This window comes from Lycorma delicatula, chromosome 3 (assembly GCF_047948215.1).
Source record: "Lycorma delicatula isolate Av1 chromosome 3, ASM4794821v1, whole genome shotgun sequence".
NCBI lineage: Eukaryota > Metazoa > Arthropoda > Insecta > Hemiptera > Fulgoridae > Lycorma > Lycorma delicatula.
Genome location: NC_134457.1, coordinates 85,166,417 through 85,180,302, shown reverse-complemented (window position 1 = coordinate 85,180,302; position 13,886 = coordinate 85,166,417). Strand labels below are relative to the sequence as shown.

General features: G+C 30.1%; 1 protein-coding gene across 2 annotated transcripts in view; it reads right to left on the bottom strand.

Annotated features, from left to right (window-relative positions):
- The window catches only part of Chd1 (chromodomain-helicase-DNA-binding protein 1), a 122,905-nt gene that overhangs the window by 14,930 nt on the left and 94,089 nt on the right, over positions 1-13,886 (bottom strand). For both annotated transcript variants that reach the window (XM_075360112.1, XM_075360113.1), the window contains exons 23-25: positions 7,088-7,453; positions 3,296-3,474; positions 955-1,063 (exon numbers count right to left, since the gene is read on the bottom strand). In XM_075360112.1, coding sequence (XP_075216227.1) covers positions 955-1,063; positions 3,296-3,474; positions 7,088-7,453 — 654 coding nt within the window. The remainder of the gene's footprint in view (positions 1-954; positions 1,064-3,295; positions 3,475-7,087; positions 7,454-13,886) is intronic.

Genomic DNA, 13,886 nt, shown 5'->3' with positions numbered 1-13,886 from the left:
ATACATCAAATTTTCTTAATAAACATCTCCACTTATGATGACCATCCAAATACTGTTTTACCAGGTATAAAAAAATTAATTCCAGAACAAAAACAGAGTATTTAAAGTGCAAAAGAATGTTAATATGGTTATAGAAATTAAGATTTATCTGAATAAAAAATACAACGTTTAGAACTTTGTTTTGTATTACATACAAGCTTTAGCTTTCTTTTTATGTTTGTATAATATAAATTTATGGTTGGAATATTTTTTACCGCAGGGAAATGTAATTTTTTAATTACATTAAGTACAAACAATTATAACAGTCTTAATTGCATTCTCCCAAAAATTTATTTAGATTAACAGCATTTTTTTAATACATTATGAATGAAAAAACCATTAATAATTTGTGAATTGACATTTGCAAAGCAAACATATTTTTCATAATTGCTTGTTCTTGTACATTTTTCTTTTAAATGTCACTTATTTTTTTTTATTTTTATACAAGTACTTTTGACAATTCCGCTGTACTTACTGATGATTGTTTTGAACAGTTGAAATGAAATATAATAATTTTTTGATTTTTATATTTTTGTAAACAATTTTTGAGTGTTTTTACTATCTAACCAACTTATAAAATTTAACATTAAAACTTTTATATTATAAAAGTTACTGGAATGCATGTGTTACATATATTAAGAAACCAGTCATAATCTATAATCTAAATTAAAAATTAATGGTAATAAAACAGTTGACAGAAAATTCATAATTCAAAATTGTAGAAAAATCTAGAACTTTTAACCATGGTAAAAAAGGCCAACTGTCAACAGGTTAATTTTATATCCCCTAAATAGCCAAACACAACTGCAACTAAACTGTTCAATATAATTTTAAGTTATAACTATAGATAATATAGATAATATACAATATAACTATAGATAAAAAAAAAATTAAAAATTACATAAGCAGCAATACCTTTTCATCATCTTTTGATGGTTTTGTTTTCTTTACAGCATGTTTATATAACTTGTACAGTTTTTTTGCATCATACTCTGTGAACTTCGATACAAAATACCATAAGTTCCTGAAAAAAAGGAAACTTCAATAATCATATATGATTTCATGTTATCAAGTACTTTAGATAAAACTATACTTTCTATAAGTAAATAAAATTGTATCTGAACAAATTTATTGTATTATTTTTTATCATTTTACAAAAAATAAAGAGATTCTCAACTACATTCATACTCTTCCCTTTTAATCTCTGTTCAAGCCTTACGATGTATTGTGTCAGGATTGGGCGGGAGAAGGAAGAAAAAAGTACATTTTAAATTTAATAATTTCAAGCAATTATGAAATATATAAATATTCTTAAAGCCTAAGAATACAATTCTTAAAGCCACCTTAATAAATCTTTCTTAAATATGTACATATGTAAGAACAGATAAACAGAAGGAATAGTTTTCAGATAAATTATATAATTAGTAAATTATATTATTAAATTTATATTTTAAAAAGGGTGAAGGCAAGTGTTTAGTGTACTAGTTTTCAATAACAAATAAATTATACACCTCGTTTACTAATTCATTTACTGTTAGTATAATATTAAAATACATCTAATGTAAGTACAATGGTCTGGAAAATATTTAAATGTTTTCATTACTTACATTGTATTATTGCTGAAAAATAAATTTATGTAAAAGAAATAACAAATTTGAATGTTAAAATAATTATAAAAGAATCATATCCTTAGACGAAGTAAAGCAAGTGATAAGGTAGAGAGGTTTTGAGAAATTGCTAACATCCTGACCCCATAGGGAAGGCATCCTCCATGTGACTGTTTTGGTTGCCACACCACCACCATCATACCTACCCCTTATAGGCTTTACCAGAGGTCATCTTTAGTATCTTGGCAATGACATCTTTCAGTCAAGCTTCAGCCAGGATTTCACCGATGCAAATGCCACAACTGACATTCCCATCGATATCTTACTAACTAACAAACTCCAAACAAAACACATCTAGCCAAGTCTAAAAGAAAACTGAATACTTTCTAAGAAAGAAAGAAAGAAACTGAACCCTACCTACCCAAACATTTAAAAAACATAACAATAAAAATAAATAATGTAACATAAAACACACTAATGAAAAACACACAAATCTATAATCAAACAGAAACAAAAACAGCAATAGTTTAACAAATAACAAAACAAGATAACAAACCAAATACAAAGAAGAAAAGTCACAACCCCTTCAGCGACATATGTAACAAAACTATCTACGATCAACCATTCGGCCCGGCTTTTCCAATTAACATGGAGATGTTTACAGTGTCAATTATATGATTATTATCTAATAAGCAGTAATGTAAAAAATAGATATTTAAAAGTATGAGACAGTTCAGAAATTATTTAACCATTTTAACCACAACAATTGACTGAGCAGTAAGATTCAGTATAGCACAGCACTAGCTTTCGGGAATCACCATCAGGTATTATTTCAGAGGATTAATGAGGATGATATGTATGAGTTTAAGTGAAGTGTAGTCTTGTACAGTCTCAAGTCAACCATTTCTGAGATGTGTGGTTAATTAAAACCCTACCACCAAAAAACACTGGCATCCATGATCTCGTATTCAAATTTATATACAGCACTAGTACCTAGTATGCACAATGTTCTTTTTAACCTCAGAGAGGTCATAATTTGTTGTTCAGCAGCCACTACGTCTTACTGTACAGGTGTTTGTCAGATTTTCATTTCTTGCATAATGACAGAATGCGTTGAACAATGTAACTACATCAATTTCCACCAAAAGCTTGGTGATGCCTAAATTAAACAATTCATAAAATTAAGTATGATGGATTTTCGAATGAAGCTACAAGGTTAGACAAATTAAACAGTGGTGTAACAGTTTTCAAAATGGTCGAGTATCAGTTGAGTGATAAGCATTCTGGTAGTTCCAAAGTCAAAACCCAAACAATTAACAATACATGCAGATTAATAATTAATGGAAATTTTGCTGTAACTTTTGTTTGCAAACTGTCAGCAAACAGTACTATTTGGAAGTTGTGTTGTCATGATGCAGATAAGTGCAAGAAACCAGACCTGTGGAATCCTGCAATTGGATAATTGCATCATGGTAATGCACTCTTCCATTCATTGATCTATAACAAAGATTTCTTGATCAAGCAAGGAATTTCTCAGGTTCCTTGAGTTCTTGGTTAAAAAGACAACTTTAAGGTTGTCAAAAAAACTACTTTTTTTTAAAACACTAAGGTACTAATAAAATTACAAACAGATAATTATGATCACTTACGTTCTCCATTCCTTTATTATTTCAGCATCCTTATATTCTTTTAAGCACTTATCAATTTGATCACCAATTTGTACAAGGCACTGTCTTGTATGGTTCACCTGTTCCTGTTCACTCTGAGTGTGATCTGGATTGTCCAAAGCTTTTAGTGCTTTCTTTACTGGCCTCATCTTTTCTTTACACTAAAAAACAAATAATATTATTATAAAATAAAAAGCAGAAGATTACAATAAGTATAATAATACAATACTTTACATAACAATACTTTGTATTGTATTAAAACAATACTTTATATTTAATAATAACAAATAACATAATTATGAAATTAATTAATTATAAATATTATCTACTCTAAGATATATAATATAAAATAGGGATGATGTGTTGTATTTAAATCAAATGTAGTTTACTTTTCTTTTCTTGCTAATTATTATAATTATTTCATATGTACTGAACAAAATAGGATCAACTTTTTATTTTAAGCTTGCAGTTTGAATTTTGTCTACTTTTACTGTACTTATTTTGCAGATAAATCGGTCCAGTTATTAACATTAAAAATTTCCAATTTGTTTAATATTATTTATAGGATTAAATTTTTTTTTAATACTTTTACTTTTTCACGTCATAAATAACCTATTATATTTGAAATATTACTCTATTAAGAAAGGTATAACTGTATATACCAAATATAAGATTTATGATACATCTTAAGTAATGAAAACAACAAAATAATGTTGTGAGATAAGTGTTGTTTTCTAAAAAAAATTTTTTTTTTTTTTTAGTGAAATAATATACTGATTGTTTACACTATACATCTGTGGTGTGTCACACATGACATTAACCAATAGGAAATTCTCCCAACTGAACAGTGTATATAGATTTTATCACAATGTTTATGCAATACGGGATATGGGATGTAAAAAACAATTTTATCATCAATTATAACATGTTAACTCTTTAATTGATTTTGTAAATCTGTGAAAAAATAATAGATGAGCACAGGAGGGAGTTCCCAGTTTATAAAAACATATATAATCTGTGAAAGTGTTACATGAATTGACAATGTGTTTTAACTTAATAAAACAGATTTTCAATCATTTAACTCTTTTATCACTAGGGTCAGATTTTTTCTTTAATCCTTAACGATGAGCATCTACTTTATCAGATCTCTTAAAAATCTGAGTGAATGCCTTATTTTAATTGTTGCCCCTGTTTAATTTTAATTCTATTTTAATCCAATTTCATGCTTTTTCAGAATTATGTGATGTATGGATTTAGGTTATTTATTTTTAACCTTTTTTTGTATTTTAAATATTTGTTATGTTTTAAAATTATGGTATTTTGCCTTTTTATGATCTTTCTTACTCTTTTTAATTAACTTTAGTTTATAGAGTATATACATAGCATCATGTGCAATGCTGCAAGATTATTTATTTATAGTGAGTTTAGAAATGCTTACTTTATCATGTAAATTGTTTACATGTAGAAACTTACATTTTAATTCAATTTTTTATTTTTTATTGTGTTCTGTATCTCATATTTTTAATTTCCTGGAATCATAGCTCTATAGTTATGCTGTAAGAAGGAAGGTATGGTAATCAGTCACAAAATGGGGTATAGGTTTTTTGCATTTCTCAACGTTTCATGACCTATAGACACCCCCCCCTCCCCAAAGGGGATAATGTTCATACTTACATGTGTATGTGTGTTGTGTGTTTGAAGTTTAATAACTTTTGACTGGATAACATAAACCCCATTTTTATATTAAGCTCAGTACACACGTACATGCTTAGCCTATCATTTAAATAAAATTTTCTCCCCAAATTCTCCTTCCACAAAAATTGGAAAAAGCTGCTATCTTATTTATTTATTGAACATATTTTAAACTTTTCAACTTTTCCTAACCAAAGTATAAATACAAGGACCCAAAAAAAATACTTTGGGGACAATATTATAAGTCAATCAGTTTAAAAATATCAATTTTTAAAAAAAATTTAATTTATTATTTTTCCACTATATACGAATAAATAACAATGCCAGTAAAGTAAAACAACTTTGTTATAAGCTTTATTTTTTATACTTATTTTAGAATAGGAAATGAATAAAGGTCACGTTTTATATATATTAACAGGTACTTACAACAATATTTTAACGACATTGTCACCTAACCTTTTGTCATTTTAACATTTCCTCCTAAAATTGTTTAAATTTAAAATATTCTGGTAACTTTTTACAAGTCTATAAAATAAAAACATGGCAATGCACAGAAAGAACCCACCTTCATGTGCTAAAAAAAGCATTTTTTGAGAGTAAAAGTAATAAAAGCAATTTCCTTAAAAGCATACTTGGAAATTTTACTTCATTACTCCCAAATTCAGTGTTTTAATTTTTCTTAATAAAATTGAAAATGTTCACTACAGTATTTACAACATTTTTTCATCAATTTTTTAATATTGAAAAAGAATAAAATTAAATACTAAGATAAAATAAGAAATTTAAAAAATTAAACCACATGCATATTAATTAGATAGAAAACAACTTTAAAAAAAAAAAAATTATATTTGAAAGCCATTCAATGATTGAATTTATTAGTAGTCAAGTATACTATTACTATTGTCGTAAAACTATTTTAAAGATTTTTATTAAAAACCATCCCATACTATTTTTTATTTTATCAATACATTGATATTTCAAGCCTTTAACTCATCAAGTTCTTAAATCTATATCTGCATCTTAAATATTTTGATATATTGTATATTAAAACATGTTTTGTTTACAATTTAAGTTTGTTTTTAAATTTCTTTAATAATAAGTTTTAAAAAATGTTTTTGTTTATTTTTAATTTTTTTTATACAAATGTGAATCCATCTTCCTTTTCAGACTACAGAAATGGATCACCTTCTTGTTTTATAAACTCATACAAACAAAGGGGAAATAAACACAATATGAGTATATTGGAATCTAGGTGTAATCAATAACATTAATTTGGAAAACTATTCCAACAATCTCAAATAGGCCACCGGGTTGGTCTAGTGGTTAGTGCGTCTTCCCAAATCAGCTGATTTGGAAGTCGAGAGTTACAGCGTTCAAGTCCTAGTAAAGCCAGATATTTTTACATGGATTTGAATACTAGATCGTGGATACCGGTGTTCTTTGGTGGTTGGGTTTCAATTAACCACATATCTTAGGAATGGTCGAACTGAGAATGTACAAGACTACACTTCATTTACACTCATACATATCATCCTCATTTATCCTCTGAAGAATTATCTAAAACGGTAGTTACCGGAGGCTAAACAGGAAAAAGAAAGAAAGGTGGTATTACAAAGCCACCAGGTTGATCTAGTGGTGAATGCGTCTTCGCAAATCAGCTGATTTCGAAGTCGAGAGTTCCAATGTTCAAATCCTAATAAATGGATTAGTATTCAAATCCCGTACTTTTATACAGATTTGAAAACTAGATCACGGATACTAGTGTTCTTTGGTGGTTGGGTATCAATTACCCACACATCTCAGAAATGGTTGATCTGAGACTGTACAAGACTACACTTCATTTACACTCACACATATCACCCTCTGAAGTAATACCTGTTGGTGATTCCTAGAAGCTAAACAGGAAAAAAAAGGTTGTATTACAAAAGCTGAAAAAAAAATGCTAAATGAACTTTTAAAAACAAAGTTAATAAGCATAAATAAATTATACTTTTATTATTTTTTAACAAAATAAAAAGTGTGTGTAATGTTTTGGAAGCATTTCAGAAAAAAATAAACAATTCAAACTTTTATAATACATACCTCGTTAAATGTTGATGGATCAAGATCTCCAATTACATCTAATGCCCTTGGTTCACTATTAGCAGTAAAATGCATTGGACCAGTCTCCTTTTTCTTCTTCTTCTTTGGTATAACATCCTTCTTCTTCTTATCATGTTTGGTTTTATCAACAGATTCTTCTTCTTTACCTCTTGGAGGTGTGGGACGAGACTTTGCTGGATTTACTGTCGAATGATTAGCATCATTTGTAGTTATATTCTGGGACTTATTTGAGTTTTCATTTTCATTTCCTGAACTGTCATCATGCTCAATAATTTCTTTTGAAAGAGCTTTTGTAGTAACTTTTGCAATTTTAGCATCTTTCTTTCTTGGGCGTTTTGGTTTAGCCTGGTTTAATCATACAAAAATAATATTCATTATTATATTGATATTAATTTAGGTCAAATACTGTATATTATAAATAAAGTAATATAAACTGTAAAGAAATGTTTACCAATATGCATTTTAGTGAATATTTTGCACTTAATTACAGATTCTATTATTGTCCAGTGTATTAATATATATAAACTAATTTTAATTATTTTTTTTTTACAGATGTTTGTGCATTTATTATTATTAACTAAAGTAAAGAAATACATTCTGGTTTCACAGCATTTTTATTTTTAATACTACTTTGGCCACAACATATCACTGAAATTTAAATTATTTTATAGATTTTTTTTAATGACTAAAAAAAATTAAACACTTTAGCGCACACATGTTAATTACTGCTCGATTAATGCTTCCCTGCTGCACAAGTCTTCAGCAACTCATTCCTTATCATGCTCTTCTATTAACATCATTCAACCTGGTTGGAATTTAAATAATCACTGCTTTAAATGCTATAGGTTTACAATTTTTTTAAATTAATGGATTAAAGATTTTATCATTTCAGTGAATTTAGATCTAACCTTTTTGACCTTGGCTGGTTATGGTTAACAATCTTTCATTTTTAATGATTTATTTATAAAATATTTTATCATTAGTTATTTTGTGTTTATGCAGATGCAGTAATTATGCTTTTAAGAAAATTAATTAGGTTCTATAATATGATGTTTCAAAAATTTTAGTTATTTATTAGTTTCTGATTCTAATAATCAATTTTTATTTCATTTAAGATTCAATATATAATTATGATTCATAACATATTGATAATTTTTGCTAAAGAATATATTATGCACTTTTCAAAATAGTAAATATGACAGGAATTACAGGAACGCTTATGTAAAGCTGGGAATTGTACTATTAGGTCTACACATAAAATAGTATAATATGCAAATCAAAATGTATTATCTTCAATAAGAGCTGATGTTCCATTTTATTTTCCAACAGATATTATAAAGTTAACGCAAGATAACAATTAAATATACTAAATAATGGAACTGGAAATTACAGAAAAAACTAATTATTTTTAAATGTTAGAACAAAATAAAATTATTTTAATTATAAAGTGTGAATGCCATCCACTTCACTAGAAATATTAGAATTCCTGAGGATACTGACATCAGAATCATCACTGCCACTTTCACTTCTTGTAAAGAAAAAATAAATGATTCCATAGTATTGTCAATAATGTGTTCTTGTCACATACATTCAATTTCTGTTTCCTTAACTTTATCACAATACACCTTCCGATTTTTTTTGTTCATGTCTGCCACTTTATTTTCACATAGCCTATCAACATTTTTTATATAAAAAGTTACATTATGACTTGCTACATATCCTTTATGTTCTGACCAAACCATCTTGATAGGATTTAAATCCAGGTGGGATGGAAGTAGTCAGAGAATGTATACTCTTTTTTAAGTAAAAGTTATATTATTTGTGTGTGCAAAACATAGACAGTAAACGTTTCCCCATTTGCTTTTACAAATTCATACAACTGTAGTTTTAGAATTGAGGATGAATGTGAAGAGAATGCTTCTATGATTACTTTGTCATATCTTCTTTTCTTGAAATTAAAATTAGTGATTCTTGTAAAACGGCATTATTACAGGTAATGTTGTCAGAATTACCACAGAAGGAAGGTTTGGAATTAATACCTCATCTATTCATTTTTAAGTAATTTTTTACTTTCATTAGATCTCTGTAATCACCACTTTTTAAACCTGCTTGCCAAGATAATTTCTTTGGAATGCCCAGTAATAAGTCTGCTGTCTTTTGAAATAGGAACTTTCAGGCTGTCACTTGCATCACTACACCATGATTTATTTATAGTATGAAAAGGTAATATATGACACTTTTTTTGTTTCTGACTTAAACATACCTAAGGCAACCAGTCCGGCACTTAAGCATCAGTCAGTAACCTCAGGGTGTTGTGTCCTCCTGTCTAGCCCCCGGAAGAGGCATCCCACCGGGGTCTCCTTACAATCTCTTTGGGTAGCTCCAACCCCCCACCCTTGCATGTGGGTAGACCAGAACTATAGGCATGAGGGCTACCTCCTTAGCCCTAGACATCGCCATGCTTCGTCCCAGGCTTCATTATTTTAGTAGATTCTCTTACCACAAGACTACACAACAGTCAGTCTGCACCCCACATGCTGTATTCTGACTCCTTCACCCACAGGATCACAGCAGCCATTCCCGCAATAGTCTTAAATTGATCGGCAACTCATAGCATGTAGGCTATTGTGTCCTCCACCATGATCCACCCTAGGCCCACTCGTGCCTTGAACTCGCCCTATTTGGGGTACTCATAAAATTTGTGCTTCGTAGTATCCACTAGTCCAGAATAGATACAATTAGGGAATTCCCTTCTCTGAAACCCGTAGAGATAGGATCTGAATCCTCCATGACCAGAGAGGAGCTGGCAGATGTAGTAATCAATGTCCCCATGCTTCCTCCCCAGCCACTCTTTCAGACTTGGAATCATTAGACGCATCCAAGCTCCTGTATTCACGGTATCCCATCTTTCTTGCCGCTCCTGAAGTAGAAGAGCCACAGAATTGGGCAGTGGCATTCCCTCATAGAGTCGCTTCAACTGTAGAGCTCTCAGTTGAACTGGTGGGACACCCATAGCCCTCCCTGATACTCTATATATGTCTCGTCAAGATACACTGTCTGTCTATTTTTGGTTCAGGATTTTTTTACAGCAGTCAGATACTGAATACATTTAAACTTTATGTCAAGTTGCTCAGTGAGAACCTTCCTGTTATTTTTAGTTTTTCTCCACCTAAAGTCCAATTCTTTTATTATTTTTTTCAACATCATCACTTTTCCTGAATAACTAATGGTATCTTTAAGCACTAACATTATCATTATTTGTACAATTGGCATTGTTTATGCATTTTGTGAAATATGTTTATAGACAAAGTTACAGAATCCCAATACAGGCTTTTCATAGGGTTTGTATTTCATTGAAGAGAAAGAAATCTGGTTAATTTTTTTAGCAACTGCTTTTTCTCTTTCTCACTCTTTGGACTTGAGATCATGACATCCTACAAACAGCTGTCATCCTCTCTTCAGATTTTTTTTAATGTGAATCCAGTGTTTTATCTCCCTTTTCAGACTTCAGAAATCAATCACCTTCTTGTTTTATAAACTCATACATACTATTTATTATTTCCTTGACCTACCGGTTTAGGTTTTTGTTTTTGTTTTTTTACAGTAGACTTAAATTCAATCATAATTATAAAACACTAAAAATACACAACTGATTATAAAATGTGATTACTTTTCTTAATCAAGACTCATATGAAAAGAAACTGAATTTGCACAAATTCTCTTACAGGATCAACAAGTACAGGACAATTCAAGCATTCAATTATGTAGGCTTATGGGTAATTATTTATTTTTACACTGGCCTGGCTGTATTAGAAAACTATGAGCACTTAGGAAATTATAAGGCTACACTATTTCTTGATATGATTCTAAGAAAGGTAAACTCATTTCCTGAGTTATAATACTTGGCTTGACAGTGTTTTTACAATAAATAAAATCATGATAGATTATAAACTATGTTCATAAATGTAAGACAATTATGTTGGTTAATTTATCAACTTCTAGCTTATTAACTTATTAAGAAACATACAAATGAAAGAGTAAACAAGCTATTATTTTTATTAGGAAGGAAGATCAGGAGAGAATTTCTGATGAGGTACCATGCAACCTGTAAATGGTTATCAGGAAGCACTTCATAAATACTAAATATTTTTCAAGTTGAAAATTTTCTGCCAGTGTTTTGATACTGGATGAAAAATGATATTCATAAAAACTGAAAAATATTTTAATTTTGTAAAATAAATAATATTTCATGATTTTTTTTTTTTGTCTTCAGTCATTTGACTGGTTTGATGCAGCTCTCCAAGATTCCCTATCTAGTGCTAGTCGTTTCATTTCAGTATACCCTCTACATCCTACATCCCTAACAATTTGTTTTACATATTCCAAACGTGGCCTGCCTACACAACTTTTTCCCTTCTACCTGTCCTTCCAATATTAAAGCGACTATTCCAGGATGCCTTAGTATGTGGCCTATAAGTCTGTCTCTTCTTTTAACTATATTTTTCCAAATGCTTCTTTCTTCATCTATTTGCCGCAATACACCCACTTCATTTGTCACTTTATCCACCCATCTGATTTTTAATATTTTCCTATAGCACCACATTTCAAAAGCTTCTAATCTTTTCTTCTCAGATACTCCGATTGTCCAAGTTTCACTTCCATATAAAGCGACACTCCAAACATACACTTTCAAAAATCTTTTCCTGACATTTAAATTAATTTTTGATGTAAACAAATTATATTTCTTACTGAAGGCTCGTTTAGCTTGTGCTATTCGGCATTTTATATCGCTCCTGCTTCGTCTATCTTTAGTAATTCTACTTCCCAAATAACAAAATTCTTCTACTTCCATAATCTTTTCTCCTCCTATTTTCACATTCAGTGGTCCATCTTTGTTATTTCTATTATATTTCATTACTTTTGTTTTGTTCTTGTTTATTTTCATGCTATAGTTCTTGCATAGGACTTCATCTATGCCGTTCATTGTTTCTTCTAAATCCTTTTTACTTTCGGCTAGAATTACTATATCATCAGCAAATCGTAGCATCTTTATCTTTTCACCTTGTACTGTTATTCCGAATCTAAATTGTTCTTTAACATCATTAACTGCAAGTTCCATGTAAAGATTAAAAAGTAACGGAGATAGGGAACATCCTTGTCAGACTCCCTTTCTTATTACGGCTTCTTTCTTATGTTCTTCAATTGTTACTGTTGCTGTTTGGTTCCTGTACATGTTAGCAATTGTTCTTCTATCTCTGTATTTGAACCCTAATTTTTTTAAAATGCTGAACATTTTATTCCAGTCTACGTTATCGAATGCCTTTTCTACGTCTATAAACGCCAAGTATGTTGGTTTGTTTTTCTTTAATCTTCCTTCTACTATTAATCTGAGGCCTAAAATTGCTTCCCTTGTCCCGACACTTTTCCTGAAACCAAATTGGTCTTCTCCTAACACTTCCTCCACTTTCCTCTCAATTCTTCTGTATAGAATTCTAGTTAAGATTTTTGATGCATGACTAGTTAAACTAATTGTTCTGTATTCTTCACATTTATCTGCCCCTGCTTTCTTTGGTATCATTACTATAACACTTTTTTTGAAGTCTGATGGAAATTCCCCTTTTTCATAAATATTACACACCAGTTTGTATAATCTATCAATCGCTTCCTCACCTGCACTGCGCAGTAATTCTACAGGTATTCCGTCTATTCCAGGAGCCTTTCTGCCATTTAAATCTTTTAATGCTCTCTTAAATTCAGATCTCAGTATTGTTTCTCCCATTTCATCCTCCTCAACTTCCTCTTCTTCCTCTATAACACCATTTTCTAATTCATTTCCTCCGAATAACTCTTCAATATATTCCACCCATCTATCGACTTTACCTTTCGTATTATATATTGGTGTACCATCTTTGTTTAACACATTATTAGATTTTAATTTATATACCCAAAAATTTTCCTTAACTTTCCTGTATGCTCCATAATTTTACCAATGTTCATTTCTCTTTCCACTTCTGAACACTTTTCTTTAATCCACTCTTCTTTCGCCAGTTTGCACTTCCTGTTTATAGCATTTCTTAATTGCCGATAATTCCTTTTACTTTCTTCATCACTAGCATTCTTATATTTTCTATGTTCATCCATCACTGCAATATATCGTCTGAAACCCAAGGTTTTCTACCAGTTCTCTTTATTCCGCCTAAGTTTGCTTCTGCTGATTTAAGAATTTCCTTTTTAATATTCTCCCATTCTTCTTTTACATTTTCTATCTTATCTTTTTTACTCAGACCTCTTGCGATGTCCTCCTCAAAAATCTTCTTTACCTCCTCTTCCTCAAGTTTCTCTAAATTCCACCGATTCATCTGACACCTTTTCTTCAGGTTTTTAAACCCCAATCTACATTTCATTATCACCAAATTATGGTCGCTATCAATGTCTGCTCCAGGGTAAGTTTTGCAGTCAACGAGTTGATTTCTAAATCTTTGCTTGACCATGATATAATCTATCTGATACCTTGCAGTATCGCCTGGCTTTTTCCAAGTGTATATTCTTCTATTATGATTTTTAAATTGGGTGTTGGCAATTACTAAATTATACTTCGTGCAAAACTCTATAAGTCGGTCCCCTCTTTCATTCCTTTTGCCCAGCCCGTATTCACCCACTATATTTCCTTCCTTGCCTTTTTCAATGCTTGCATTCCAATCTCCAACTATTATTAAATTTTCATCTCCTTTTACGTGTTTAATTGCTTCATCAATCTCTTCGTATACACACTCTACCT